The sequence below is a fragment of the Rhinolophus sinicus genome, linkage group LG05 (genome assembly GCF_036562045.2).
Source record: "Rhinolophus sinicus isolate RSC01 linkage group LG05, ASM3656204v1, whole genome shotgun sequence".
Classification (NCBI taxonomy): Eukaryota; Metazoa; Chordata; class Mammalia; order Chiroptera; family Rhinolophidae; genus Rhinolophus; species Rhinolophus sinicus.
The window spans coordinates 143,826,876-143,852,822 of NC_133755.1; the positions used below are offsets into that span (position 1 = coordinate 143,826,876).

Genomic DNA, 25,947 nt, shown 5'->3' on the forward strand with positions numbered 1-25,947 from the left:
CCAAAAGGGAAGCTAAGGTCAACACAAATGGCTAACAGATTCATGAAAGGGAAAGAGGTACAAGCTATGAAACAATCCGGCTTTTTCTCTTTTTATTCACAGACGTTAAAGACATGGTTTTTGGGCTCTTGTCAGTGAACAGGTCAATCTTCTTGAGGATTCTTTACTGTTCCTATTCAAAAGATATTTGTTTGAGGCTTTCAAGAGTTACAATGGAACAACTTACCAATTTTTTCAAATAGGTCCACTAGGTATAATGATTGTCCAACCATACTGAAATATTTATTGCACTAAATTAATACCCTGATAAGGGTTAGTATTCATAAGGGTTAAATGTAATTCTCAATCAATTATATTTTTATTATATCATGCCTGTTGTTTTTTCCCATTGGAAAAAGTAATCCTTTAAATTTAAAACAGAAGCGATACAATGATGATACATTTATGTTTTCTCTTTTTAATGGGGAGATTTTTATTTTCTCTTTTAAATGATTTTAAGGACGTCAAAGTCCAAGCCTTTCATATCCAGGGTTTCTCAGATAGAATTAAATGCCCCATGAACCCATTGTATGTCATGAATAACTTTTCTCCTGTGCATCTAAAATGATATTAGTTATTTGCAGCCCTGGAAAGAATTGAAATCACTCAAATCATTTTGTGTTCTGTAAACCTTAAAACCTTCTGTTTGCATTAAGTTCTCTCTCCGCAGTATGTTCCATGAAGTTTCTGATGTCCTTCCACAGAAAAACCCTTCATTACAATAAAAAATAGGACATTCAAATAACAAAATAACCAATATTGTTTTCCTAACCAGTGTCATTTTGCAAAATGGTCTTTCACAATTTCTAATACATTTATTTTCTAATGCACTCCACGGGTCTCCCATTTTACTACTTAGGAATTTACTCTGAAATACAGTTTTTTATTCAACCCATGATCAGAGACCTCATGGGCGAAAAGATCTTCCAAATTCTAGGCTAATGTGGTTAGAAGGACATTAGTGGATACAGTTTTCTCCATAATCTTATTCCGCACACAAGATTGAAGGGTCAGGTCTAACTTTATAATCTCATTTCCCCGGCCCCTTGAAAATGAAGGGGAGCCCTGGTTAATTTTGTGGCAAGGGCTACGTGCCAACATGGGCTTAGCTAAGCCCCCAATTCCTGCAGTAGTAGCTTTGCTCCTGGTCACAACCGACTTTGGGGGATCCCGTGTGGGCGGAGAGGAAAGCAGAAGCCAGCTTGCCAGGTCAGCCGGGCGCACCGCGGCCAAAGGGAGGGGCGGGGCGCCGGGAAGACCGGACGCGCGGGAGGCGGGGAGAAGCGTGGCCAGGGGCGGTGCTCGCGAGCGCGGGAAGCGCCACAGGCTGCGGCGCCGCGTCCCGGGCGCGGATGCAGCCCCGCCCCGCCCCGCCCAGCCCCGTCGCGTCCTGTCGGGTCTGTACCCCAGCGTCCCACTCGAGCGCTCCTCGCACCCTCCCCGCGCAGAGGCGCTTGCCGGTGTTCCCAGCGCAGCAATGGCTCAGCACTTCTCCCTGGCCGCCTGCGACGTGGTCGGCTTCGACCTGGACCACACTCTGTGTCGCTACAATCTGGCCGAGAGCGCCCCGGTGAGTGGCGCGGGCTGTCCGGGGCGCACGGCGTGCAACCTCCATGGCGGCTGGGGCTTGAGTTTCCTCCCGTCTAAGGCTGCGGCGAGCGCTGCCGGGGCCTGCAGCCGCCGTGCCTTTGCGCAGAACCCGGCCTCCCCCCATGAGGCGGGGCGGATGTGTGCATCCCCGGGTCCCGGCCCGTGCGTGGGCACCGGCTGTTTGAGCCCATCCACTAGCCAAGTTTGAGAGAGGTTGCGGAAGAAAAGGGGAAGGGACAAATTGTATTAGATCGGGCTGGGAATCGGGTCCTAGGCCAGAGGAAGGGCGGGCCTAGAGGAGCTGGGGATGTCCATTGCAGATCCCCCGGCTTGGAACTTCTCTGCAAGTCTTTCTGGGCACCACCAGCACTGCGCCTACACAGCCACCTGGTTAGGGGCTGTTATGTTCCGTAGCTGCATTTTTCCTTTTGCACGTCCGGGCGACCACCTGTCAGTTTTTCAGCACCGCCGTCAGGGAGAGATTGTGTGGTGTGTATTGGGAGGAACACTAGCTGAAAAGTCAGCGAGGTTCTTAGCACTAATTTTGCCTTTTAACCAGAGAAGAATACACGTTACGCACGCACTACGTGCTCCATGCACTTTGAATAAGTTCTAACCCTAATATCCTGCAAAGTTGGGGTCCTCACTGAGCTTTGGGAGGGAGACAGAAGCTCCCTCAGTAGGTGTGACTCCACATCTGTACCCTCAAATGAATTGCCCTCATTCCTTTGGTTTCACAGGGAAACACTATGAAAAATTCAGAATTTCGTTTGGTCAAAAATCTAAGCATCCCAGCAGAAAAAACTGGTTCTGAGCGCAGTGGTCAAAACGAGGTCTCGGTAGCCAGACTGCCTCGCTTAAAGCACTAGCTTCTCTGTTACTGGCTCTGTGATCTTGGGCAAGTTACCCAGTCAAAGGTAAAGAGTGTCTGAATTGCTCCTGTTTTCTATGCACAGACACTTAAAAAAAAAAAAAAAAGTTCCTGCTTCTCTGCTTTCCCACTGTACAGATATATCCTTAGTCATGTTGAGAGTTAAGAAGTCTTTTTTTTACTTCTTGATCCTTTGGCCACTTCCTCTAGGTCTTTGATTCATGTCTTCTTTCCCACTGCGCCTTTCATATCCCCTCCTGGTTCACGTTTTCTTGCATCTCTCTAGTCATCTTCATTTGGAGGAAACAACTTAAAAACCACTGCCATGTTAGAGTCAATCTTGTGCATGTGTAAGCATAAGATTTCAGAATATAAAATCCTCGAACACAAGGATTCTTTACTACAAGCCTCAAATAGAAGTGATGTTTAAAAGTGAAAATAGTAACCTACTGTGCTTTGGATCCTGTTTGGTTTAGAAATCTCCTATTAAGTACCAGCACCATATGCTGAGCACCATAATAGGCTTGGGGACACACAGAAAACACACAGGCCTTCAAGTGGTCTTGTGATGGGTTAAGGTGCTGAAAAGTTAGTTCCTGTCCTCTGGTGAGGGCGGTATTGCCTGGCCCTTGCTGCAGGCTCTTTGTTACCAATGCCTGGGGCTCTCCACCCTTCATCACACTAACTTCTCATATGTCAGGTCTCATCTGAGATAGCATTTCCTTTGCAAAGCCTTCCCAGCCCCCTAAAGTTTACCCTTCCTCCCCCACCTCACCTCCAGTTTTCCATAAAGCCCATAATTTCTGGTAGCATACACGGTATTACATTTTCCTGTTTACTTGTTGGAATCTCCCCCTAGGGCCTAGAAACATGACTCCTTGACATCGGTAACTCTGGCAATTTATTCTGTGTGCCAAGCTGAGTGCTTGGCACATAGTGGGTTCAATAAATAATTGTGCAATGATTGAATAAATAATAGGTATTTAATAAGTGAATATGGCACTTACAGCCACTGTTCTAAAGGCATTGTTTTCGATGAACTGGTTTGATCCTTACAACAGCCGTGTAAGGTAGATGTTATCCTCACAGTCGCTATTTAGAGGTGAGGAAAAAGAGGACACAAACAAGTAGCTTACCCAGGGTCACCCAGCAAGGTGGTCTGGCTGGTGGGTTTCTGGCCCCCACCACCATGCGTTATGTGTGCTGCAATGCCCAGAAGAGAGCCTTGGAGTAAGTGATACCTGAGCTCGGTCTCAACACAGGAGCTGTAGTTGGCAGGTGAGGAGGCAGCAAGAAGCACTTCAGGCAGAGGAAATACAGCCAGAGCAAGGCCCTGGAGGTGGGTGGGGAGTAGCAGGAGATGCTGGAGAAGTCAGTGGAGACTACATCATGGAGCGCGGTGAGTCTCACTTCAGCCTCAGTCATTTAATAAGTGCAGAGTGTTGTGCACATGGGCAGCTGGCCTGTCACCTCACCTGGGGGCTTAGGAAAGGCGTCCTAGAAATGATGACACCCGTGCTCTCTTGAAGTTGCAGACTCAGAAGTGTATGGAGCCAGGCGAGTGGGAGAGCAGGGCCTGTGGCAGCCAGGAGAAAGTGTGCCCCCTCTGAAGGTGCAGCCATGCTTGACCCCTGCCAACATTTGCCATGAGGAGGAGAGGCTCAGTCTTGCCAGATTTAATTCTAAGAAAAGTTAGAAATCTAGACTTGTAAGAGAAGGTTTTCAAGTTTTAAATGTTAGCTTCTTTCAAACAGCAGGATCTTAGGTTGCCAGATAGCAAAGAAAAATAAATATAGGATACCCAGTTACATTTGAATTTCAAATAACAAAAACATTTTTAGTACCCATATTCTCCAAATATTGCATGGGATATACTTAAATTGAAAAATTATGTGTTTACCTGAAAATCAAATTTAGGTAGGTATTTCATATTTTATCTGGCAACTTTAGGTGGGAACCAGACATAATTTGTGGTCTGCACATGGCCCATAGGGCACCAATTTGCAACCACTGTGGAGTGGGCATTATTATTAGTCAGGTGAGGTTGTGAGGGAGTAACAGGCAGCTAAGCCTGGGAGGGGAAGGAGACTGGCCAGGGAGGCCCTGCCCGTGAGGCTTCTGGGGTCACTCAATGTAATATAAAGAAAAGCTCTAAGAACCGAGGCTTCGGGACTAGAAGAGGGTTTCCAAAGGCACAGATCCCCTGCTTTTGTCAGCATCGCTGTACTCTGCTTCTCCTTACACATTGACCCCATTCTCTCCTGTTACAGTAATGTCTCCTCCAAGAGGAGCTCTGGATGCTCCTGTTGGCAGCCCTGCTAGAAAGAGGTCCTTTCTCTCAGGAAGGAATCTGACCCCACTGGAATCACAGGCCCATATCTTAGTATGCTAAGGGGTGAGAAACTCCGATTGTCCCAAACTGAATAAAGTACCTTGACCAGAGCTAGTGTGCAGTAACATTGGTAGCTTGAAACTGGCCAAGGTGGGAGTGTTTATACCATGGAAATGGGCAAATGCTACAGGGCCTTTTTTTAACCAGAACATGACTGAATGATAGCAATACTTAAGTTGGATTTACTTGTATGCCAGGCACATCTTTAAGCTCTTTACATGTTAATCCCTTTACACTGTTACTGGTTTCTTGCAGGCAGGATCATGTGTGTATCTTTTATTGTCCCTAGGACTTTGTACCTCAGAATGACTCAGTACATTTTTTAATTGATTTTTAATGATTGAATAAAAATCCATATACCCCCAAATCAGTGGTTTTCAGTTATCTCTGGTCTGCAGCAATCCTGTAGGGGCTCCACCTGGGCCCCACCTCTCCTGTTGGCTTGGAATTTCTGGGTGGTTTTCGGAACCATCACCTGTGGTTCTGAATCACCACAGAGTTGGGAACGGTTGATACATAGTGTTGATATAATGTGGGTTTATTTACAAATGACCTGGACAAGTGTCACATTGTATTTCATGGGAGTATATGTATAGTGATTTTAATTAGCTTTATGACGGAACAGCTGTATTTCACAAGGAGGTTTTGCTTTCTCCACACTCATAACCCAGCCCCCAATGTCAGCCATGTACCCCCCGGGACCTGCGTTGTCCCCTCCCCTCTGGAGTCATCCAGCTAAGTTCTACATCTTGCAGGTGTCAGTGCAAACATCAGCACCTCAAAGAGGCCGCCTCCCACTGCTTTTGCTTCCCCCTTGCGCCATCCCATGCTACTAAACCTCTCGTGGGTTAACATCTATAGAAGGGTCAGGTTGCCCCGTGTGTCCCTATGGACACTGCTCAGTCTGACCCCAGATCACTACTCTGCCTCAGCTTCACGTGTACATGATGCTAGCCTAAAACACTTCTGCAGGAGAATGGGGTGGGGCTGATGTAGATCTTCATCCTCCTTTTGCCTACTTTTGTTTGATATGCACAGTTCTTTAAAAATTGAGCCAGCTCTTTAAAAACGACAAACAAAAAAAACCCAAATATTTCACTCAAAAAGCTGGAATTTTGTTGTTGAGAAATCAGATCTGTCCACAATCAGCAGAGCACTTAACTTCTAGCTTCCTCTGTCCTTTTTCCTCAGTTTTTCTTATGATGGGAAAAGAAATATTTCCTTGTATCTGACGGAGGCCTCATCATTCCTCCTTTAGATCACCTGCCTGGTCTCCATGTGTAGTTCTCTTTGAGACTTCCCTGTCAAATGACTAAACTGAAACAACTAACAAGTTTGATGTCCTTTTTTCAAGGAAAATCAATCCATGAATTGGGGATGGGGGTGTGGGGTGGTGTGTGTACAGTGCCTCACCAGCAGTGGAGCACACCCCCGGAAGGATTTTGGGTAAAAATGAGTTTTGCAGAGCATTAGAAGAGGCAACACTGAAATGGAACATGACTGGCTAGGACGTTGGGGATTTCTTTATAAGACTAGCAGGTCCTATTTTCTAGGGTAAGGTAAGCTAGCTGAAGCTGAGCTGGAGGACTCTGGTGTGTGTTCGGTTTCCTTGACTGGTGTTTCTCGTCAATGCAGGCCAACTTAGCTTTGGAGTTGTCACATGTGTTGGGCCACTGGCGCAGCTTTCATTTTGTGGGCCCCGATGCATGAATTAACTTTACCAGCGGAGGCAGGGCCTTTCTAGCAAGGATGGACCCAGGATAGATGTAATGATACAGTGGTCAGTATGTTTGTCGTCTTGGTGATGTGTTAAATATGTTTACAAGGCTTTGTCAAGTCTTACTGATCTCCAACCCATGAGAACTCAGGAGTAAGATGAATGATTGTCTTTGGTTGTATAATTGTAAGCATATACTGGTGGTATAATTTTGGAGTAGTAAAAAAGACACTGCCGCTCCCCGGGGCTTGCAGAAATGGTTAAATTGCTTGTGAAGGGGGCTTAAACTGAAGAGCTTTACCATTACAGATCTTTCCTTCCCACCTACCCCATGAGTGATTTCATTAGGTCTTCAAGTCTGTGAAATTAAGAATGAAGAGTGAATTTTCTGTTTAATCTTTTTGTCTTTCCCTTATCTATAGCTCATTTATAATAGCTTTGCTCAGTTCCTGGTCAAGGAGAAAGGATATGACAAGGAATTGCTCACTGTGACTCCAGATCATTGGGATTTCTGGTAGGTTTTTGCTTTTAAGTTCTGTACATTCCCTCTGATTTTTATCTGTTGCTGATAAAATCTTAATGTTTCCTTTTCTATGTAGGTAGAAAGTGAAATGTGAAATTGAGTGAAAGGACAAAATGCCGTCTATACTAAAAGTTTTATGTTTAATGAATTAAAGTCCTTTCTACTTTAAGTTTAGGCTTAGTTAATTACATATGAAAACAAGCTATGAGCATAAGTGACTAATTTGGATGTTTTTGCATGGTTGCATTGTTATGAAGAGTTTCAGAGGTAAGGACTATCTCTAAAATTTGTATCTTTTAAAAAGTTTTAGTTTGTTGCCCTTCAAATACAGAACTGTAGGAAAAGAGGAGAAATCATCGTGTTTTCATTAAGTGTCTGAATTAGGACACTTGGTTTTCTGCAATTTGGATAGACATTCCTTTGTCTGTGAGTCTTAACTGCTCATTCCTGTCCTGGGTTGGCATTCTAGGATTTTCAACTTCCCTTTGTCTTTCTTCATAATTTAAACAACAAAACCAAACAAAAATCTTATTAAACCACTTTAAATGTGAAAATTAATAGTAGTCCTAAAACACATGAAAAATTCATGTAGAAATAATTCTAGAGCAATGATGTTCATCTATTATACATTCCTCCGATGTTTGGTTAGTCCTTTTTGATTTATCCGTTTTGGAAAAAGAAAAAACAGAACCACTTTACTATGTGAAGCTGCTGACTCTGGAAATTTTACTGTGGACCAAAGTAAATAATGCTTCTAAACTACCCTGTCATTTTTGGTTAATTCTCTTGGTATTTGGTGGCCATTAAACCTCCTTGCTTTTTTAATTTATAATAATAAATCTGGACCCATTTTTCTCCCCAAATCCCACAAGTTTTTTACACTGAAGAACCTAAAACTTAGTATTTGACTTTCTTTTAGTGGTTTTCAATAAATACCTTGCCCCTGAGGACTAGTCTTATAATCTGACCTAAATTGAGACAAAATCTAAAGAGTAAGGAAAGACTCTGGCTAAGATCTTAACTTGCAGAATATAAATGTGCTTGTGCATGCAGGGTGTGTGTTTTATTTAATAGAAAACATTTGCAAATTTTCAGAGACATTCAACGATGTTCATTTTTTTGTTCTCTAAGTTTTGTAGTCCTCTTTTTAAAAGCTTAAGGATTTTAGAAAGTAAACATTCTGTCCTTCCTTTGCCCCCAAAACAGTTTTCCTTGTATACTTGCTCTGTGGATGATACTTAATTTTAGAATTATTGGATAGTCCTAATAGTTTGATTAACATATCATTTACCTGGGTGGGAGAATCCCTTTTTCGCATTGTGACTTTTTGAAAATATAGATTATTATTTCTTGGATTAGGTAAATATATGAAATGATTGGTAATCAGACATTTCTATTTTAGTTGCAAGGGCTTGGCATTGGATCTGGAAGAGGGGAACTTCATTAAACTTGCAGATGATGGCACCGTCCTCAGGTAATAAAATTTAGTTGTGAAAAAGTTGGCTCTTTCCAGGACACTATATTACTATATAGTATTTGATTGTTAAGCTATGGTTAAATAATATTATCATTTTAGTCAACCAGATGACAGATTTCTTTGTGTCTGCATGTCTTTGTTTGAATCATTTGAGCCATTTAAATACAAATCTTAAGCGTTAGACTTAACCATGAGTTTCTTTAAACTTAGCTCATCAGCAATATTTGCAAAAAGCACAGTAGAATATTAATAATTTGCTTCATGTCACTGACCAGCCCTACTGCAGAAGAGCCTGGGAATTACACTGTGTTAGGTGGGTATGCAGGTGCCTGGAATAACATTGGAATTCTTTTTATTGAGGTAGAAGAAGAGAAGGGATGTTGGGTAGATGTTAGTGGTCTGTGCACACCTCTCATTCTTCCTCCATTTATCCAAATTTGCCCCCATCATATAGGACTCATGGTGTATCCCAGCTCCTTCTGGAAGTTTTTCTAGCCTGTTCAAACCCTCATCCATCGGTTTTTCTCTCCTGCACTCAGTGCTGACTCATTCCCTTCCCTCCTCTCAGGTTGGTAAGAGTAAGGCGAGCAGTTGAGATGCAGCTGCTGCTACTGCTCTGAGTCTACAGAGGGCACCACGGCGTAAGCATCTGTCTTTCCCCCGTGCTGATAGTACAGGCGAGGCAACATGGCCACACAGCTGTGCGATTTATTATTTATGCTCACACGATCAGAGTCCAAGGAGAGGATGCTCAGTGCAGGTTACCCCTCGTACATACTCTCCCCTTTGATACATAATTCTTTTTGCACAGTACAAACTCTCGCTTTCCCCCAAACTCTCGCTTTCCCCCAACCTCCCCTGAGGTGCAGCTAGTTAGAGCTGTTGGTGTGGCCGCACTTCTGATTATTTTGTTATTCATTTGCATGTTTTCCCCTGTGTATCAAAAGATAGAATATATGTGTATCTGTATAAATACATACACAATGCAGCTGTGACCATGGCCTTTAACTCTACTGTCATATTGTTGCAATGTACTTGGCTACCTTAAATCATGTGTAAAAGAATAGAAAGCATTCCACAGTTTGTTTCTTTCATTGTTATGTCTGTCTGTCTCCCCTGCTCCCAACACCCCTCCTACAAGGTTTCACCCCCTCCATTCAGGCTCTAGCTAACCTGCAGTTTCTCCTGAATTTACTAGCTTATCTCCTTGATGCCTGGTTTCATCAAATATAGTAGGTTCCTTGTCTGATCGTATTTACCACTCAGGATTCAATCCTCCATCTTTACATATCGCTTTCTAAAATGTTAGCCTCTTTATGAAAAGGAGCCCATTTGTGATTTTTTTTTTTTTTTGCCTACATTTGCCCTTTTTATTTCATTTCTTTTTCCCTTCATTTTGCTTTGCTACCACAGTATAACACCAAGAGAATAATAATGATACTCTCTAGCATTATAATTTCTCATAATAAACTACATAAAATATTAGCTATTTCTCTGTAGGCTAAGAGTCCATAACCAGGACCAACTGATACAAAAGCAATATTGTGAGCACAGAAAACGGCTACTTTCCTGTCTTGCTGTTCTGAGTTTTGTCACATTCAGCTTGCTGTCTTCCATTGCGGTTTTTAGCTGTGTCATGTCCTTGAGTGGGCAGGTTGCCCGCCCATCTCCACAGCCCCCTGTGCTCGGAGCTGGCCCACCCCTGGGTACAGGCACCTTATTACTCCTGCTCACTCTCCTGTTGGCTGTTCTCTCTCTCCTGCTGCCAGACCCAGTCCACACAGTTGTTTTTTAATCGCTCCAGTTAGGTTCATCTTATCTTCAGAGTTCTGTGACAACGTCTTGGGAAAGGGTAGTGTCATATTTCTTTCAGAGAAACTACAGTTTATAGTTTCTCCATGTAGGTCCAGGGCAAGGACCACAGTGTGGACCTCTGAGTGAGCTGCTCCTGGTCACTCGCTGGTTAGTAGATGAAATGGAGGAGGAGCTAGAGCTATCAAGGGAAATGCCTTCTAGAATCCTAAATGGGGAAGTCATCCAACTGAAACCAGAAACAAAGAAAACTTGATTAATTTGGGGGGATCAACACTAGTAAGGCTGGTGGAAGGGGCGTTCAAGGGAGCCATTGATGAGCAGTGTGCCTCATTTCCCCACACCAGGGCAAGCCACGGCACCAAGATGATGGCGCCCGAGCAGGTGGCCGAGGAGTTTGGCAGGAAGGAGTGGAAGTACTTCATGTCGGACGTCGGAATGGCTTGCCGATCGGGTAGGACTCCGTAGGGCAGCACTGCCGTTCCCTCCCCTTTTGTTTTGCACCCTGACCCTATGAGAAGGTGAAAAACGTCCTTTTTGCGTCCTGCTGGGCAGGATGCATAAGGGAGCAGCTGTGGTTTTATAGAATAGGATGTATTTTTTCCACATGTGTCTGATTTCTCTTTGGCAGTTTGTTCTGTTTTATTTAAGGTTTTGTTAATACTCCTTTTTCCCTTTTCTTGCACTTATTCTGGACTAAAAGATAGTACTTAGGAATAATGCATTCCTTAGTCATCTGTATTTTCAGTTTGTTACGTGCTCAGTCCTTATTTTTGTTTCTCCATCCCTCATTTCTCCCTACATTCATATTGCCCACCTCTCCTGTTTTCTAGAATCCTCTTCCTTACTGCCAGTTCTAGTATGTTCTCCCTTTGTCTTTTTCTTTATTTTAAATGATTTTGTACATTTTCCCTAGTCTTTAAAGAGCATCACCATGGGTAAACATGAAAAGATTTTTCAAAAATCGTTTATAGACTTACAAGTGCATAAAGTAATAAGGAATGATTAAAACATTACTACAAACAGACTTTATTAAAGGTCGGTTGTTAGTTTTTCATTTGTTTCAATATTTTTTGCCATTTTCTCCTACACTACAGTTTTGAAATGTACCTGTTTATTCTCCCTTAGAAAATGTGGTAACCTGAAAATAGTTGGAGTTACTCCTCATCACTATTCTATTTGTATTATGTTATATTTGCTGTCTTTTGAGAGTTTGTTTTCTTTTTTTTTTTTGTAGAGAGATGAAAATGTCACAAAGTATGAGTGCTCTTGATAAAATAAGTTGATAGGGAAAACTGAGACTTCATATTGGGGTTAGATATAGAATGCTTTCACACACCTCAAGTCACAATAACTAGAGGGAGTTAAATGGGTGGATAGCCTTTTACTCAAGTGAGGATAGAGAGCTGTTGTCTCTTCAGATGTAGGTGGTTATAAATAACCCAGGAAAGCCAGGCACATAACTACGTGTTTCACTCTGACACCCATTCAGAAACAGGGCGTATTCAAGAAGTAAAGTGTTTCCCAGCTATGAAAAGAACATTCACCCAATCTGACCCACCTGTTGACTCACTGCTTTGCCCACTGGATGCCCTGCCTCCTGGAACCAACAGCTTCCATCCGGTGCTTAATTTACCCAGCAGCACTCTGCGGATGGTCTTGGAGTTTATCTACTCTTATTTGGGTCGGTTAGGGGAGTGTTTCCCTTCCAGATGCCCAATGGTCAAGCAATGACATAACAGAGGCTTGTTGTTTCTGCAAAATAATAAGGAAAGCTAATGCTGTTAAAAAAATTTTTAATGTAGTGATGGATAAAAGAAGAAAAATGGTCTGTGATTTCACAACCCAGTGAAACCTTGTTTACATTAAAAACTGATAATGTAAGCATATAGTTAGGAAATTTAACTATTATAGAAAGGAATAAAATGAAGAGTAATTATATCCAGGCTTCTCTCCACCAAAATTCCCTTTTCCCAAGGCTTATTTTTGAGAAATAATGCAAAAAGGGATCATCCATTTTCTGTACTTTGCCCTTTGTAATTTACATCTTAGAGATCCTGTCACATTAGCACACACACTGATAGACCTCAGTCTTTTTAATGCTGGCATGCTCTGTCGTCCAGTTCCTGTATCGTGATTTATTTTATCAGTCCCCTTATGGTGGACATTTACACTGTGTCTGGTGTTTAGCATTACAAAACAAGTCTGCAGTGACATTTTCACGCATATATAGTTTGTGCTTTTGTAAATATATCCAAAGTAAATTCGTAGAAGTACAGATGCTCTAAGGATATCCAGGCTTAAAATTTTGAATAATATGGCCAAATAAAGCTTTTATTTTCAGGAACTCCAATTGATTCTTTCTGTGTTGTTTCCTTCTACAGTGAGTGCATTAATTCTTGGAGTTAAGCAGAGTAGTCAGGTGCGTTCCCTACCATTACCTTTAGGGCATTCAAAGCATTGATGGATGTAGACATTTTAATCACTGTTTTCCATAATCCCTTTTCAGATTGTTGACGTGGCATAAGTATGGTTTTTCCCCAGAGAGCAAGTCGTTTGGATCTTTTCTCCCCAACTAGTAGATGATGCAGAAACAGCTTGTTCTAGTGGAAATCAGAAAGGGCTTGGAGCCAGTCCTGGATCATACTGACTCTGTTACTTGCTGGATAAAGTGGCCTGGTCAGTTACTAAGCCATGCTTAGCATCACTTTCCTCATCTGTAAATAAGATAATATCACCCATCTGCAGAAATGGGACTTAACGCTAACATAAATTGTTCTTTTACCCCAGTGCATTCATGTGCCTGTGTTCCATTTTCACTAAAATTGTGTAGTTTGCAAAGGGAATAGTGTTGGCAGTGGATTCTTGGGGAACAGTTTTTCTGTGTGCAAAGCTCAATGATTATGGGACTTGGTCATGTTTCAGAGATTTCTTCTATTGAGCTGAGCTCACCAGTCGCTTCATTCCCAGCGAGCTGTCTGCTCTATAAGCAGGGGGCGCATCAAAGCCTCCCTGTCGTTCAGTCTCAGTGTCAGTGTTGGGAGAGACATTGGGAGCAGCCTGGCCCAGTTAGTCAAGGCTGAACAGTCCACATTGTGTCCATACAGGGGTCAGCCATGTTTGACAGTTGAGTGACGTCAGCCCCTTGCCTTGCGGGTGGGAGTCAATGAGCCCTTCTCACTAAACACCTGCGTTATTTGATTAGACCCCAATGAAGACTTATAATCAATATTTCAACTCTTAAACTGAATTTCATCTGTTAATGCCCACACAGGGAGAGAAAGGGGAAGGAAAAAGCAAGGGTATAAAACTGGCAATAAGACCCCTCCTGTCCCCACAGGGCTCAGGAGAACTACCCATCAGGTTCAGGCAGGTCACGCTGGTGTCAAAGGCAAGAGAGAAGGTGAAGTGCAGGTTAATGAACCTTGGGAAGCTGTGCCCACTGTCTTGGGTCTGAAGAACCCTGCAATATTTTGTGGTCTTACAGCATAGCAGAGCATGGGCAGAAACGTACATGGGATATCATCTTCCTTTTCTTCCAGATTCCTGGCAAAGCCACTGCTAACCTTTCTTAGAAATGAAAAATAGTCTGAGATGTTCCCCCAACAATTTCATCTCTGAAAGAGTAAAAAACAGGGAGATTATGCCAACCAAAATATTTTTTAACTGTGGGAAAGGACACACAAACCAACTCAGCTGTTTTGTGAATTAACAGAAGAACTTTGACTTTATTTTTATACGTTCATAATAATTTGACAGTAAGAAGTGAGGGCATTAGTGACATTTAATGGGATGGCAGAGGATTTTCTCCTAATTTATACTTCATCGTTCCAAAATAATCAATTCTGTTATTGGATAACTTATTCATTCATTCAGCAAACATTTTTTGAGTGCCTACCATGTACTGGACACTGTGCTTAGTGAACACTAAAGAACAATACAGCTTTGTTCCATAACTTCATACATATCTTACAAATGGGAGGAAGGGGGACTCAAAATCAGGCGATTATAATACTGTGCGCAAGTTAGGACCATTTGAAAAGTACCTTCTTACATTAAACTAAAATCTGCTCCATCTGTTGGTTCTGTTTTATTCTTCTTTGTACCAAGTTCCTTGTGAGGTTGGGTTCTCCCACGCGGAAGGGTTGCTCCTGATCCTAGTATGCAGGAGGGAGACAGTGGAGGGGGTGAGACATGGAAAGAAAGAATAATGGGGTGCTGGTTTCTACTGGGACTTCCGAGGAGAAGCTCAGAGAATACCTCCCAGAGTTGTGAATCCATGGGATGGGAGGCTGGGGCATCCATTCACTGACTTCTGACCCTGTTGGATGAGGCTTGCTACATGGGCCACATGAGCTCCGGAGGCTTCCAGAGAAAGCGTATGACACAGGAGTGCTTAAGTAGAATGATGCTATTCAGCACAGCTGTGGCTGGGAACAGACATGGGCCAAGGGCATGTGACACGGTCATCAAAGGTCTCTGCCTAGGGATCAGAGATTCAAAAGTGACATCTGTGCCAAGGAAGGGCTCACATTTAATTCCACTCTAAGGCCAAAGAGGATAAATCAAATCCCTCTTCTCTGTGAGATCCTGGTGTGTGCCTGTCGCATGCTCCTTAGTTTTTCTAAGATAAGCACACTGAGTCCACACGTCACATGATGTTTTTATTCCTCTCATCTCCCTGGTGGTTCTCACATTGTACTGAAATTTGCCTGAAATTACATAAAAATCGAATATGGTACTCTAGGTGGGCCAACCAGCACAGACATGGAAAAGCACTATTGTGCAGAGCACTTCGTGATACTGATACTGTAATGCCAGGTTGATTGTTTTGAAATTCAGTAACAATGGTATAAATTGTGGCTTTTCATAACCTATTTCATATTTGGGGCATAGCCTGTTTTCAGTTTTTACATTTTTAAAATATAACAAATATTTTTAATAGAATACTTGATTTATGGACATCATATTTTAACTTTCTTATAGCTTAAAACCTCATAGCTTAAAACTTTCTTTAAAAGACAATGATGGAGACATTTTGAATTGAAATGGAGGCTCCTGTAAATAACTATGCTGAGATCTCGTGTCTCTTTCAGCCAGGTTTCTGTGTATGCCACATAAGTGAGGCATTCATTTGTTCCCAGTTTAAAATTTTGTTCTTTTTTTTTTTTTTTTTAGGAAAATATTATTTTTATGATAACTACTTTGACCTGCCAGGAGCCCTTTTGTGTGCCAGAGTGGTGGACTCTTTAACCAAGGTAAAAATTTTTTTTCATTTTTTGGGAAACTGATATACGTATTTAGTCATAAATCAGAGGAATCAATTATATATGACTTTTGAGTTGAGATTTTACAAATTGAATAAAATTTCCTCTTTGTGGTTTCAAAGCTGGAGAGAAACGTAGAGAATTTGGTTAAAAATGTCTTTGGAAAATTAAATAGCCGCGGCCTTTCTTTTCCCCAGGGATAATAAACCTATTCTCCAGCAGGGGGTGCAATAGTCTAGAAGAAAAAAAATAAACTTGCATGTGGAAAATAGTTTGTCTGGTTTCGTTAACAAAATAAAAAAAAGTAAAGGTAATTAAGAAAATACCACATGTCCTTAAGCATTCTAAATGAAATAAAACCAGAAAAATGCAGTGAAACTTTTAAATTCATCACTTTGAGCATAGTTTAATGCATATAGATTTTGCACTGTGTATCAAAATTAAATCGATTCCTGGTTATATCAATTTATTCTCCGAACTTAAGACCAATGAACGTAAACCAGTTTTATGTCAGAATCACTTTCCTTTTTGCATATGTTGTCTTTTAAAATAACAATGATTATATTTATAATGGAACATAGGTGTTTATTTTTTAATCAGAATTACAAACGTGTGTTTGTGAAACTTTCTGTGGAGCAGTAGTTCTGGTGTATTTGTAGAAGTTGTTATTAACATAAGATGGAGTCAGTTTCTCATTTCATAATGACTACAGGCAAATGTGTCAATCTTTAAATATTTCAGAGTTTGTATAATTAGGTACAAATATCTATGTGTTTTAATGTAATATTTATTTGCTTTCTGGTTTAAAAAAATCTTAATAAAAATGGTTTAATTTCTGGATTTGGAATCTCCTTGATGTCTTCTGTAGAGACTTAGTGCTGTTTTATATTGAAATTCAAGTAAATGTGCACTGAATTCTCAAGTAACCAGCTTTTAGGATTTTAAGGTTTCAGGCTTCTTAGCCCCATTGATGCCATAGTACATAAAATAACACATTCTGATATCTCAGAGGCTATAACCTTGTAAATTTACTCATGTTTTTAAAATATTCTGTAATTTTTATACTTTATAATGATTGGAATTTTTTATTTTACATGGACTGTGAGCTATGTTAATATTTAGTTATATGTATATATGTCTTTGTAGCGGGATTTTCATGGAAGATTTCTTTCTAAAATCACGTTTGGAAGACTGAGAAGCTTATTAACCTATTATTTATTCTAAAACATGCGCTCCCATTTTAGAATACAGCAATATTGTAGTTTGCCAAGTATTTCCTACTATGCTTAAAAACAGAATTTTTGCATGTATTACAGTTGGAATTTTTTTTTTTTCAGCAGAACAATGGTCAGAAAGCATTTGATTTTTGGAAGGATATAGTTGCCGGTATACAACACAATTATAGAATGTCAGCTTTTAAGGGTAAGTAATGTGAAGAGAGACTTTCTAATAGATGTTTGTTAAATGCTGTGTGTCTAGTGAATTACTTTGAAATTACCTAGTCTGTGTTCCTTAATTAGGATTTAATTTGATCCTAAATATCACTATACAGTTGGTACCCTTTACATTATAAGAGGTTCTTTTGTTTATGTGTGTTATGGCTATAATTGCCCATATTCTAAGCTGTGCTGTCTTTTGCATACCTGCCAGTAGGGTCATTTTGTCTGTTCCCCAGAATTGAAGTTCTAGCTTTGCTGTTTCTTGGTTTGGGAATGATGGTTGGTGGCACCTATAACCATTAGTGTGGTAGTTATAGACAGTTGGAAAAGTGAAAATTCCATTCTTGTTGCTTAAAAAACAGGGCTGGCTGACCCAGAATGGGAGCAAAGATATCACCAACCCGGGCCTAGGGTTTCAAGGTTCTATTCACAGGTTTGCTTGGGTTATACAGATTACTTCTAAGGAATAAAGAAATGCCTTTATAGTAAGTGACCCCTGTGACTTCAACCAGACTGCCCTGGTTCAATCAATGGGCTGTTGGAAGCTTAAGAGCGGTATTTTCCAGCTTAGAGAAATGTTGCCTTTTGATTGACATAAAAATTGCCTGCCTTCCTTTTAATGTAATTTAAGCCATCAAAATAATCCTAAATATTATGATGAAAAGCATGTCAAGTCAACAAATAGGGACGGCAGAATATTTATTCAAACTGCATGTTTCCCTGTCACCTACTTCTTTCCCTCCCAAAGGAAAATCACTGTGGTGGGGTAATTATCTCACTTGTTCGTGACCAGCCACCAGCCCTTCACCCTGCCTGGCTCATGGGTCACATATGGTTCTAAGGGCACCTGTTCACAGTCTACACTGAGTGCCTGAGTGAATGGGAATGCCTGTCTCCAACAGAGAGTCATATCCATGACAGCTGTAAAGCCGTCCACCATTTTATTGTTTTACTTTGTATGAAGCTTTGTAAAATGAAAAGCCTTGAAAGAATGGTCGACAAATGCAAATTGCTGCTGTCAAATAAATTCCACATAAAAATCCATTGATGTTATTTTATTGCATTGTAAATAAGGAGTAGGTAAAACATTTTGTGCTTTAATAAGTGAAGCACAGCTTAAAAGTTTTAAACAGCAATATAAAAATACAGTACAGAGCATAAATAAATAATGTCTTTTCATTTCTAGTCAGATTTTGAAATCTTTGACATTAGTTATAATTTCACTGGAATGGGAGGCATAAGGTACCTACTAATGTTCTGTAAACCCACAAAATCATATTACATAAAACTCAATAAAGGAATTAGAGAAATCAAATTAATCACACTTGTGTTAAATAAATACAATAGGTCAGACACCTGCTTCCAAGTTGTGAAGGGTATATAGAAAGCTTTTCTGCAATCACAGAAAAGTTTGAAAAGGGAGTACCTAAAGCACCTTGCATTTCAGGTTAATTTCAACATAACATTTTTTTTTTATGAGTGTTGTAAAAAGTCTATATGCACCTCTGTATTTGAATAGATCTTATTGCAAGGAGCCATATGAGCCTTTGAGTAATGCACCATCAGAAAGATCCTATGGTATACAGTGTCTTTTAAATTTGAATATTCAAGTATTTAAGTTCTATAAAAATATGATATCTCCTGAATGTTTCCTAGAAGTTCTCCTGTTATTTGTTAGAAACAGGCTTATTTTAAAAGGAAATACTGAGTTTCTGAAATCAAATACAACATAATTTAGCATCCAAGATCAGGGTTGTTGTCTTTTTTTTTTTTTTAAACCATTTTACATTTTAGCTTAGCAGGAGTTTTATGGTGAAATTTTTAAAAACTGAAGGAATTCACCGGAAGTTTTAAAGAGTTAGGATTGCTCACTAGAAATTTGAGAGGGTCTTCACATATTGTTTATCATTGCTGCTCACTTTTTCAGGGGGGGAATTCTTTGGTCCGAAAGCTCGAATCTGTATTTTGGAAAATTACAATGAGTCATGTTTTTTTTCAGCCTACCTCCATATGCATTTTGTGGGACGGGGTGAAGTTGGGGAATGCCAAATCTGGGGAATGCAGATTTATATTAGCTTGGTGGCAATATGCTCACATTGGAGCCACTAAAAATCCTGAGAAAGAGGAGTGGACGTACTCAGAGGAATACAGGCCATTCGACTCGGCGTTGGGCAACTGGAGCCACACCTGGTCATTTTCTGTGAGGTCAATGATGGCGCTCCCTGAAGCCTGATCCAGGTAGCCCTTGGTGTATTCATCATAGGTGTACATGACGGGGGTGCCGTTCTTATACAGACCTACCCAAACATGGGTCCCTTTCACATGTACATGGTAGGAGAAATAGTATATTCCTGGTATCCTGCAAGTAAAGATTCCAGTTCTTGGGTCATAATGCTGTTGCTTGTTATACAAAATCTTATCAAATGGGATGGGAGTACCTATCGCTGGGTAAGCTTTGGAGAGAATAACAGTGAAAGCAGACACAGGCATTCCTGTTACACCCTGGTTGGCACTAACAAGAGGCATCCCAGAAATACTGGGCCTTTGGCCTGCTTTTATAGAGCCATCAGGAAGGGCGGCTTGGCCTGGGGGCCCTGGGGGCCCCGGGGGCCCTGGGAGGCCGGGCTCTCCAGCATGGCCTCTCGGACCCGGAGGCCCTGGTGGCCCAGTGGGTCCATTGAGGCCTTTAGTTGCTATGCCAGCTGGACCAGGAAGACCTGGAGTTCCTGGATCGCCCTTAGATCCAGGGAATCCTGGAATGCCTGGTGGCCCAACAGGGCCTCTGGTACCTGGTATTCCAGGAGCACCTCTTGGACCAGCCTCACCATTATGTCCAGGTGTTCCCTTAGCTCCTGCTGGGCCTGCAGGGCCTGGGAGACCAGGACGTCCTTCCATTCCAGGCTCACCTTTTGGGCCTGGTAACCCTGGGTGACCCTTAGGACCATTAAGACCTGGTTTTCCCGGGTACCCTGGTTTTCCATCTAAACCAGAGGAACCCCTTTCTCCCTTAACCCCAGGGTGTCCTGCAGGCCCAACTGGCCCTGTCTCGCCTTTAGTGCCTGGGATCCCAGGGTTTCCTGGGATGCCCTTTGGTCCTTGGGGTCCCATATTTCCAGGTGGTCCAGTCAGACCTGGCTCCCCAGGATGACCTGCTGGACCTTGTTCCCCCTTGGCACCCGGGCCTCCTGGAAGGCCTGCAGGTCCTCTTTGTCCCTTCAGGCCTGGCAAGCCTGGTTTCCCAAAACCAGGAGCCCCTGGGGGCCCAGCTATTCCTGGAGCCCCAGGGTGACCTTTGGTTCCTGGAATCCCTGGCTGGCCTGGGGCTCCAGCAGCTCCTGGCTTTCCAGCACCTTCTGGTCCACGTTCCCCAGGAGGACCTTGGGGGCCTGGTGGGCCACTTGGTCCTCTTTCTCCTGGAAAACCCCGATCACCTTTGATGCCTGGCTGTCCTGGAAACCCATTTTCGCCTCTTTTTCCCACTCCAGGAGGACCAGGTGGTCCCATGGGACCCGGAGGGCCTGGAAGGCCCCTCTCACCTGGACGGCCAGGCGTACCGTATCCATTTTCCCCTTTCTGTCCATTCCCTCCAGGGACTCCTGGTGCACCCTTTTCTCCAGGAAAGCCCCTGGGTCCTGGGGCTCCTGGGGTTCCCTGTTGTCCCGGCTTTCCTGAAACAGAAATTCCAGCTGGGCCAGGGATTCCAGGTGGTCCTGGTGGGCCCCGTGGTCCTGGTAAACCAGCTGGTCCAATATCTCCTTTTGGTCCATATGGTCCTCTCTCCCCGGGTTTTCCTGGCAGTCCTGGCAGACCTGGCTTCCCATTGCCTGATGGTCCCGGTGGTCCTGGCAGCCCCGGCTCTCCTTGGGGTCCAGGACTTCCGTAGCCTGGTTTTCCTGGTGGTCCAGATGGACCTGGGTGCCCTCGAGGTCCCGTAGGGCCTTGTGGACCGGGAACACCTTGTTCTCCTCGTACTGGTATACCTAAAAGACATGCCCAATATACACACCCAGGGAGGGGAATGGTTGGTAACGTTAAGGGTCGTCATTGCTTCTCGAAATAGGAATCAGGACAGAACACTGCAGTGTATCCATTTTCTCAGACTAGTCTTAAATGGTTTTAGACAATACATTTTATATTGGTTTGAAAAAACACTGCTAGAGAAAATGGTTTCAAAAGACCATGGCTACCATAATACTTTCATTATATCCTAATGATCCATGAAAATAAGCTGGGATTGAAGAATTCATCTAGAATAAGAGTGCAGTAGAGGTAAATTTATTACATTGATTTTGGGAAAAAAATCATCTACTTAGAAAGGAAAGTAAAGAAAAAAAGGTATCCCAAAAAAGAACAAAAAGACAAGTGCAGAATAAATGGGAAAATATTTGAGAACAATAACAATTTTCCCTCACAAAAGCTATCCTATAAGACATAAATGAACACCTGAAACTAATAATAAAATTAAACTAAATTTTTAAAAAAGGACATAAATGAGAAATGCCCTTCATTCTAATTTACATCAGCCATGGCCCTGCTGAACACAGTTTAGATTCAGGTTGATTTTTTTTTTTTCCCAACCTCAGCTCTTACATTGTCCATTATTGACTTAAAATTGAAACAAAGAATTAGAAAATTAGAGAATTACTGGGAGAGGTAAGTAAAATAGTGTTAAAATGCTTATCTGAAGTTTGCCTCAATAAATGCAAATAAATATTGTTGATTTCGTAGAGCTATGGATTCATTTGAGCTAACTATTCTAATATAATAAATTAAAGCTCAAAAATCACTTTTTCAGTACTTGTAATATGAAAAGTGCTAGTGGACCACAAGTGCGGGGGAAGCACAAAGCATATCCTATAATCGCTTCACAAAGGGAGTAAGTCACAAAGGGAGTAAGAAGTGTGCATGTGATAAGTGCTTTAAGAGATGTCCAAGGGCTATTTTGTTGTTGTTCAAAGATGAGATATAATGGAGCATTACTGGCGTTAGGATATACCATTAGGGGAGTATTGCCCTGTCAAAGAATCTTTGGCCAAGAATCATTATAAGCGTCTACATAAAAAATTCAGTCTTTCTCAGAGAAATTCTTTAACAGCTAGCCAAGATGATAATAAAATTACATGTGATTTTAAATATCTGGTTGCATATTTACATTAAAATCATTTTCTGTTTGATTAATTTTCAGAAATATAAGTAGAATGCGTGCATATACTATTTAGATTTTTATACTATTAGAAAATGTTTCATAACAATGGTAGATTTAGTAGATGTCACAGTAGTTGAGCAGCTTGGTCAAAACCCTGAAAATGACTTACAGCTATGACTTTTGAGCCACGTCTGTTTTGTACAAAATGAATAATATGCTTAAACTCTATTTAACTAAATATTTAAACTCTATTTAACTATTAATGGCTTTAAAAGTCAAAATGAAGACTACATTCAAATTAACACTAAATTAATTGAAATTATGCCTTTGAAAACATAATTTTATGAGTATATTTCCCTTTATTAGTTGCTTATAATATATTTTTCAAATATTTCATATTAATTAATTGGCACGTAAGCAGTCAGCCAACAGTAGTTGCTAATATTCACTTGGTTAGAGATATTCCTGATATTTGATGGCAAACTGAATATGCAGTACAGAAAAAAAATCATTAAAATAGGTAAAATGAAGAAGGAAAATCGTTTTAGACTTGAGTGTCTTTAAGTTTTGTACTAATTAGAATTACATATAATTTTGCAAACATTTAAATGTATGGAGCTTTATTTACCCATGAATTTTCAGAAAAGGATTATCAGGAAATAGACTATGAGAGAAATTTATGGAAAAGATTGCAATATAACACAAATCTTATGATTGACTTTAGTGTATGCATCTGAAACCTCTCTATATGTAAATGGCTATCAATACATTGCAAATAGAATAGATGAATAAATAAAGGATTTCTTAATGGTTTGGAATAAAATAACACATTTTTTAAAATGCAAACAATGTTAAATTGGGGTTTGCTTTAGAATCTTACAAAGGTGTCTATACTGAAAATAATTCTTAGTCTTTTTGAAAGTCATTTTAACTGTTAAAATAGATAGGAAACAACAAGTCTTACTGAAAATGACATTAGACACCATTTGAGATTAGAACTCCAAGGACAGATTTATCTCTGCCTCTTGGAATGTGATACAGTACACATAACATATACACATAAATGCAATAATGTACCCTAGTGGATCCTGCACCTCTCAGTGCAAGAAAGAATGAGATTTCTGTTGTGTCCATGGGGGACAGCCCCTCTCTGTAGCTTGCCATCTGAACAAATTCAAGATTTGGGTGGTACCATCCTCAAGGAAAAACAATTACCCAGTAGAGAAGTTTCTTAAATGCCCACAAACTGAAATAGTGGTTGATTGTATCAGAATGTGGTACCTGCACGCCCACAGCTGTGGAGCCCTACATAGCATATTTTCTGTGTTTTGGCTGACCTCTCTTTTATCCTGTGTTGAACAGATGTGCCTAGGAAATACATAGGCAGTCTTTGTATTTCTGTTATCAACTTAATGTTTTACTTGTGTAAAATGTAGGCTTTTGTCTTTGTTCAGTGCATTAATGCCTGCAGTGAATGATAATATATTTGAGTTTCCACCTTGTATTATGAAGTAGAGACTAAGGTAGATATAATAATTAACATACAGATTCTGAACTTTTCATTTGTTAACATTTTTTTAATTCTGCAAAAATAGGCAAGATGATGCACTACAGTAAGATGAGTAGAAATATTTTTAACCTTCTAAAACTGATGCATTTTATTTTTAATTTGAGACTGTTTCTTAAGGTCTTGGTAAACTATGCAAAGTCTGAATTTGTGATCATAGAGAATATAACCCAAGGATGCTTGCCATTTGGGGCTTCAAGTAGCAGGTTTCCTTATCTTTTATTCTTTCCTAATTATCTTTCTCCTATTTTATTTGTATTTTGAGACATTGAAGAGTATCTGTTGTGCACCTGTGCATTTATTTTCAAACATTAAGCTACCTTGCATGAAATATTTTACATTTCAATGTTCTGCTTGAAAAAGGCAATCCTATAAGTTTAATTTGCTCAAAATGGTTGTCTCCAAAAGCATATCTTTTAAAGTTAATGGCAAATATCCCTAGCTTTATTTGCAGGATAAAATATATAACTATAATGAGAAAATACTATGGAAAGGAACTTTGAATCCTACAATTAGTTTAGATTATTCAGTTTGATTTAGTAGATGCTTTACAGGCAGTTTGAGTCAGATGTTATTAAATGGAATTAGTGAATATGAACCCTAATCATTGCCCCGTTTGAAGATCTGTGAACACTTACATACATTATCTCAGTATTCTTAACAGGAGCCATGAAAGCTGAACAGATGAAGAGTAGATTCAGGAAGACAGTTAAAACTTACCTAAGGCTACACCACTAGTGCTAGGACAGGAGGAGGGGAGAGAGGGAGGGAGCAGTAATAACAGAAATAATAGAAGTAGAAGTAATAGAATTACTATAGTAGGAGAGTAGAAGTACTACCATGTGTCCCTGAAAATAAGACCTTTCCGGACAATCAGCTCCATGTGTCTTTTGGAGCAAAAATTAATATAAGACTCAGTCTTATTTTACTATAAGACCCGGTTTTATATAAGACTAGGAATATAATATAATATAATATAATATAATATAATATAATATAATATAATATAATATAATACCAGGTCTTAAATAATATAAGACCTGGTCTTATATTAATTTTTGCTCCAAAAGATGCATTAGATCTGATTGTCCAGCAAGGTCTTAATTTTGGGGAAACACAGTAGTAGCTGTAGTAGTAATAATAGCTAACACTTAAGCACATTATAGATATTAACTCAGTCACACTTCATTAACAGCCCTTTGTGATACCTATTTCTTATTTTACAAATAAGGAAACGAAGGCACAGAGAGGATAAATAACTTAACTTGAGGTCGTATAATCTGTACACTTAACTATACAAAAATGTGTAAAAAGTTATAAGAATTGCTACTTCATTTACCTATAAGTTTCTTCAGAGGGCATCATATTTGATCATTAAGACTCAGGTTTATAATTTTTGTGTGCTACAAGAGTAGGATTTAAAAGTAAATATGTTTAAATATTTAGATATATAAACTTGCTATTCTTTTTGTACAGCTGGCAATTATTTTTAGTGAAAACTTGTCTTGAATAGGACTAATTTTGATTGGATTAATATTTCTAGCTTATGAGTAATTACTTATGCAAAAGCATCATTTGAGGGGAAAAATTTCCACGCATAAGTGTTTTTCATATTGTTCATGTATATCTTCCGACTATACTTACTGTGTAAAGGATATTAATATTCTTGAATAGACCTGCTTTTTCCACAAATCATTTTGGGCTAATTCTGCAGTTTGAAAGTAATTTAAAACCAAATGGTAAAAGCATTTTGTTAAAGAAATCATTAGGATTGTAGAAAGCAACAATCTACTAGTTAACCGAGGAAAATAATACAGTTCAGTTTACCTTTACTCTTTATGGCATAAGGAATGAAGAACTGTGTCTTGGTGTTGGGTAGTGGGCCTTTTATGCCTGTAGGTGTTTGGTATCTCTCAGCATAAAACCCTCCATGAACCAAGTTCAAGGACATTAGCAGCGAAAGGGCTATTTGTGGCAACATGTTCTCAGATGGATTCTGAAAAACAGAAAAGAATAATTTCATAAAACTTTGTTATTGACCTGGTATGTTTTTCTAATATTACACAAATTCCTTATATAGTTATCTACTTTTTTTTATCTTATCCTA

The 25,947-nt window shown here is 40.3% G+C and overlaps 2 protein-coding genes across 5 annotated transcripts in view; one reads left to right on the forward strand and one right to left on the reverse strand.

Annotated features, from left to right (window-relative positions):
- The first annotated feature begins 1,355 nt into the window (after positions 1-1,355).
- The window catches only part of NT5DC1 (5'-nucleotidase domain containing 1), a 125,086-nt gene continuing 100,494 nt past the window's right edge, over positions 1,356-25,947 (forward strand). The window contains exons 1-6 of one of the 3 annotated variants that reach the window (XR_012496720.1): positions 1,356-1,609; positions 7,032-7,123; positions 8,535-8,606; positions 10,769-10,875; positions 15,600-15,679; positions 17,026-17,110. Coding sequence is in view for 2 of the 3 variants with exons in the window: in XM_019741343.2 (XP_019596902.2) it covers positions 1,517-1,609; positions 7,032-7,123; positions 8,535-8,606; positions 10,769-10,875; positions 15,600-15,679; positions 17,026-17,110 (529 nt within the window). In the remaining variant the exon portion in view is untranslated. The remainder of the gene's footprint in view (positions 1,610-7,031; positions 7,124-8,534; positions 8,607-10,768; positions 10,876-15,599; positions 15,680-17,025; positions 17,111-25,947) is intronic. The other 2 variants (XM_019741343.2, XM_019741344.2) reach the window with 2 other exon arrangements.
- Positions 18,174-25,947, reverse strand: part of COL10A1 (collagen type X alpha 1 chain) — a 35,263-nt gene continuing 27,489 nt past the window's right edge. For both annotated transcript variants that reach the window (XM_019741342.2, XM_074333464.1), the window contains exons 2-3: positions 25,668-25,836; positions 18,174-21,107 (exon numbers count right to left, since the gene is read on the reverse strand). In XM_019741342.2, coding sequence (XP_019596901.1) covers positions 19,219-21,107; positions 25,668-25,821 — 2,043 coding nt within the window. In that variant the 5' untranslated portion in view covers positions 25,822-25,836 and the 3' untranslated portion in view covers positions 18,174-19,218. The remainder of the gene's footprint in view (positions 21,108-25,667; positions 25,837-25,947) is intronic.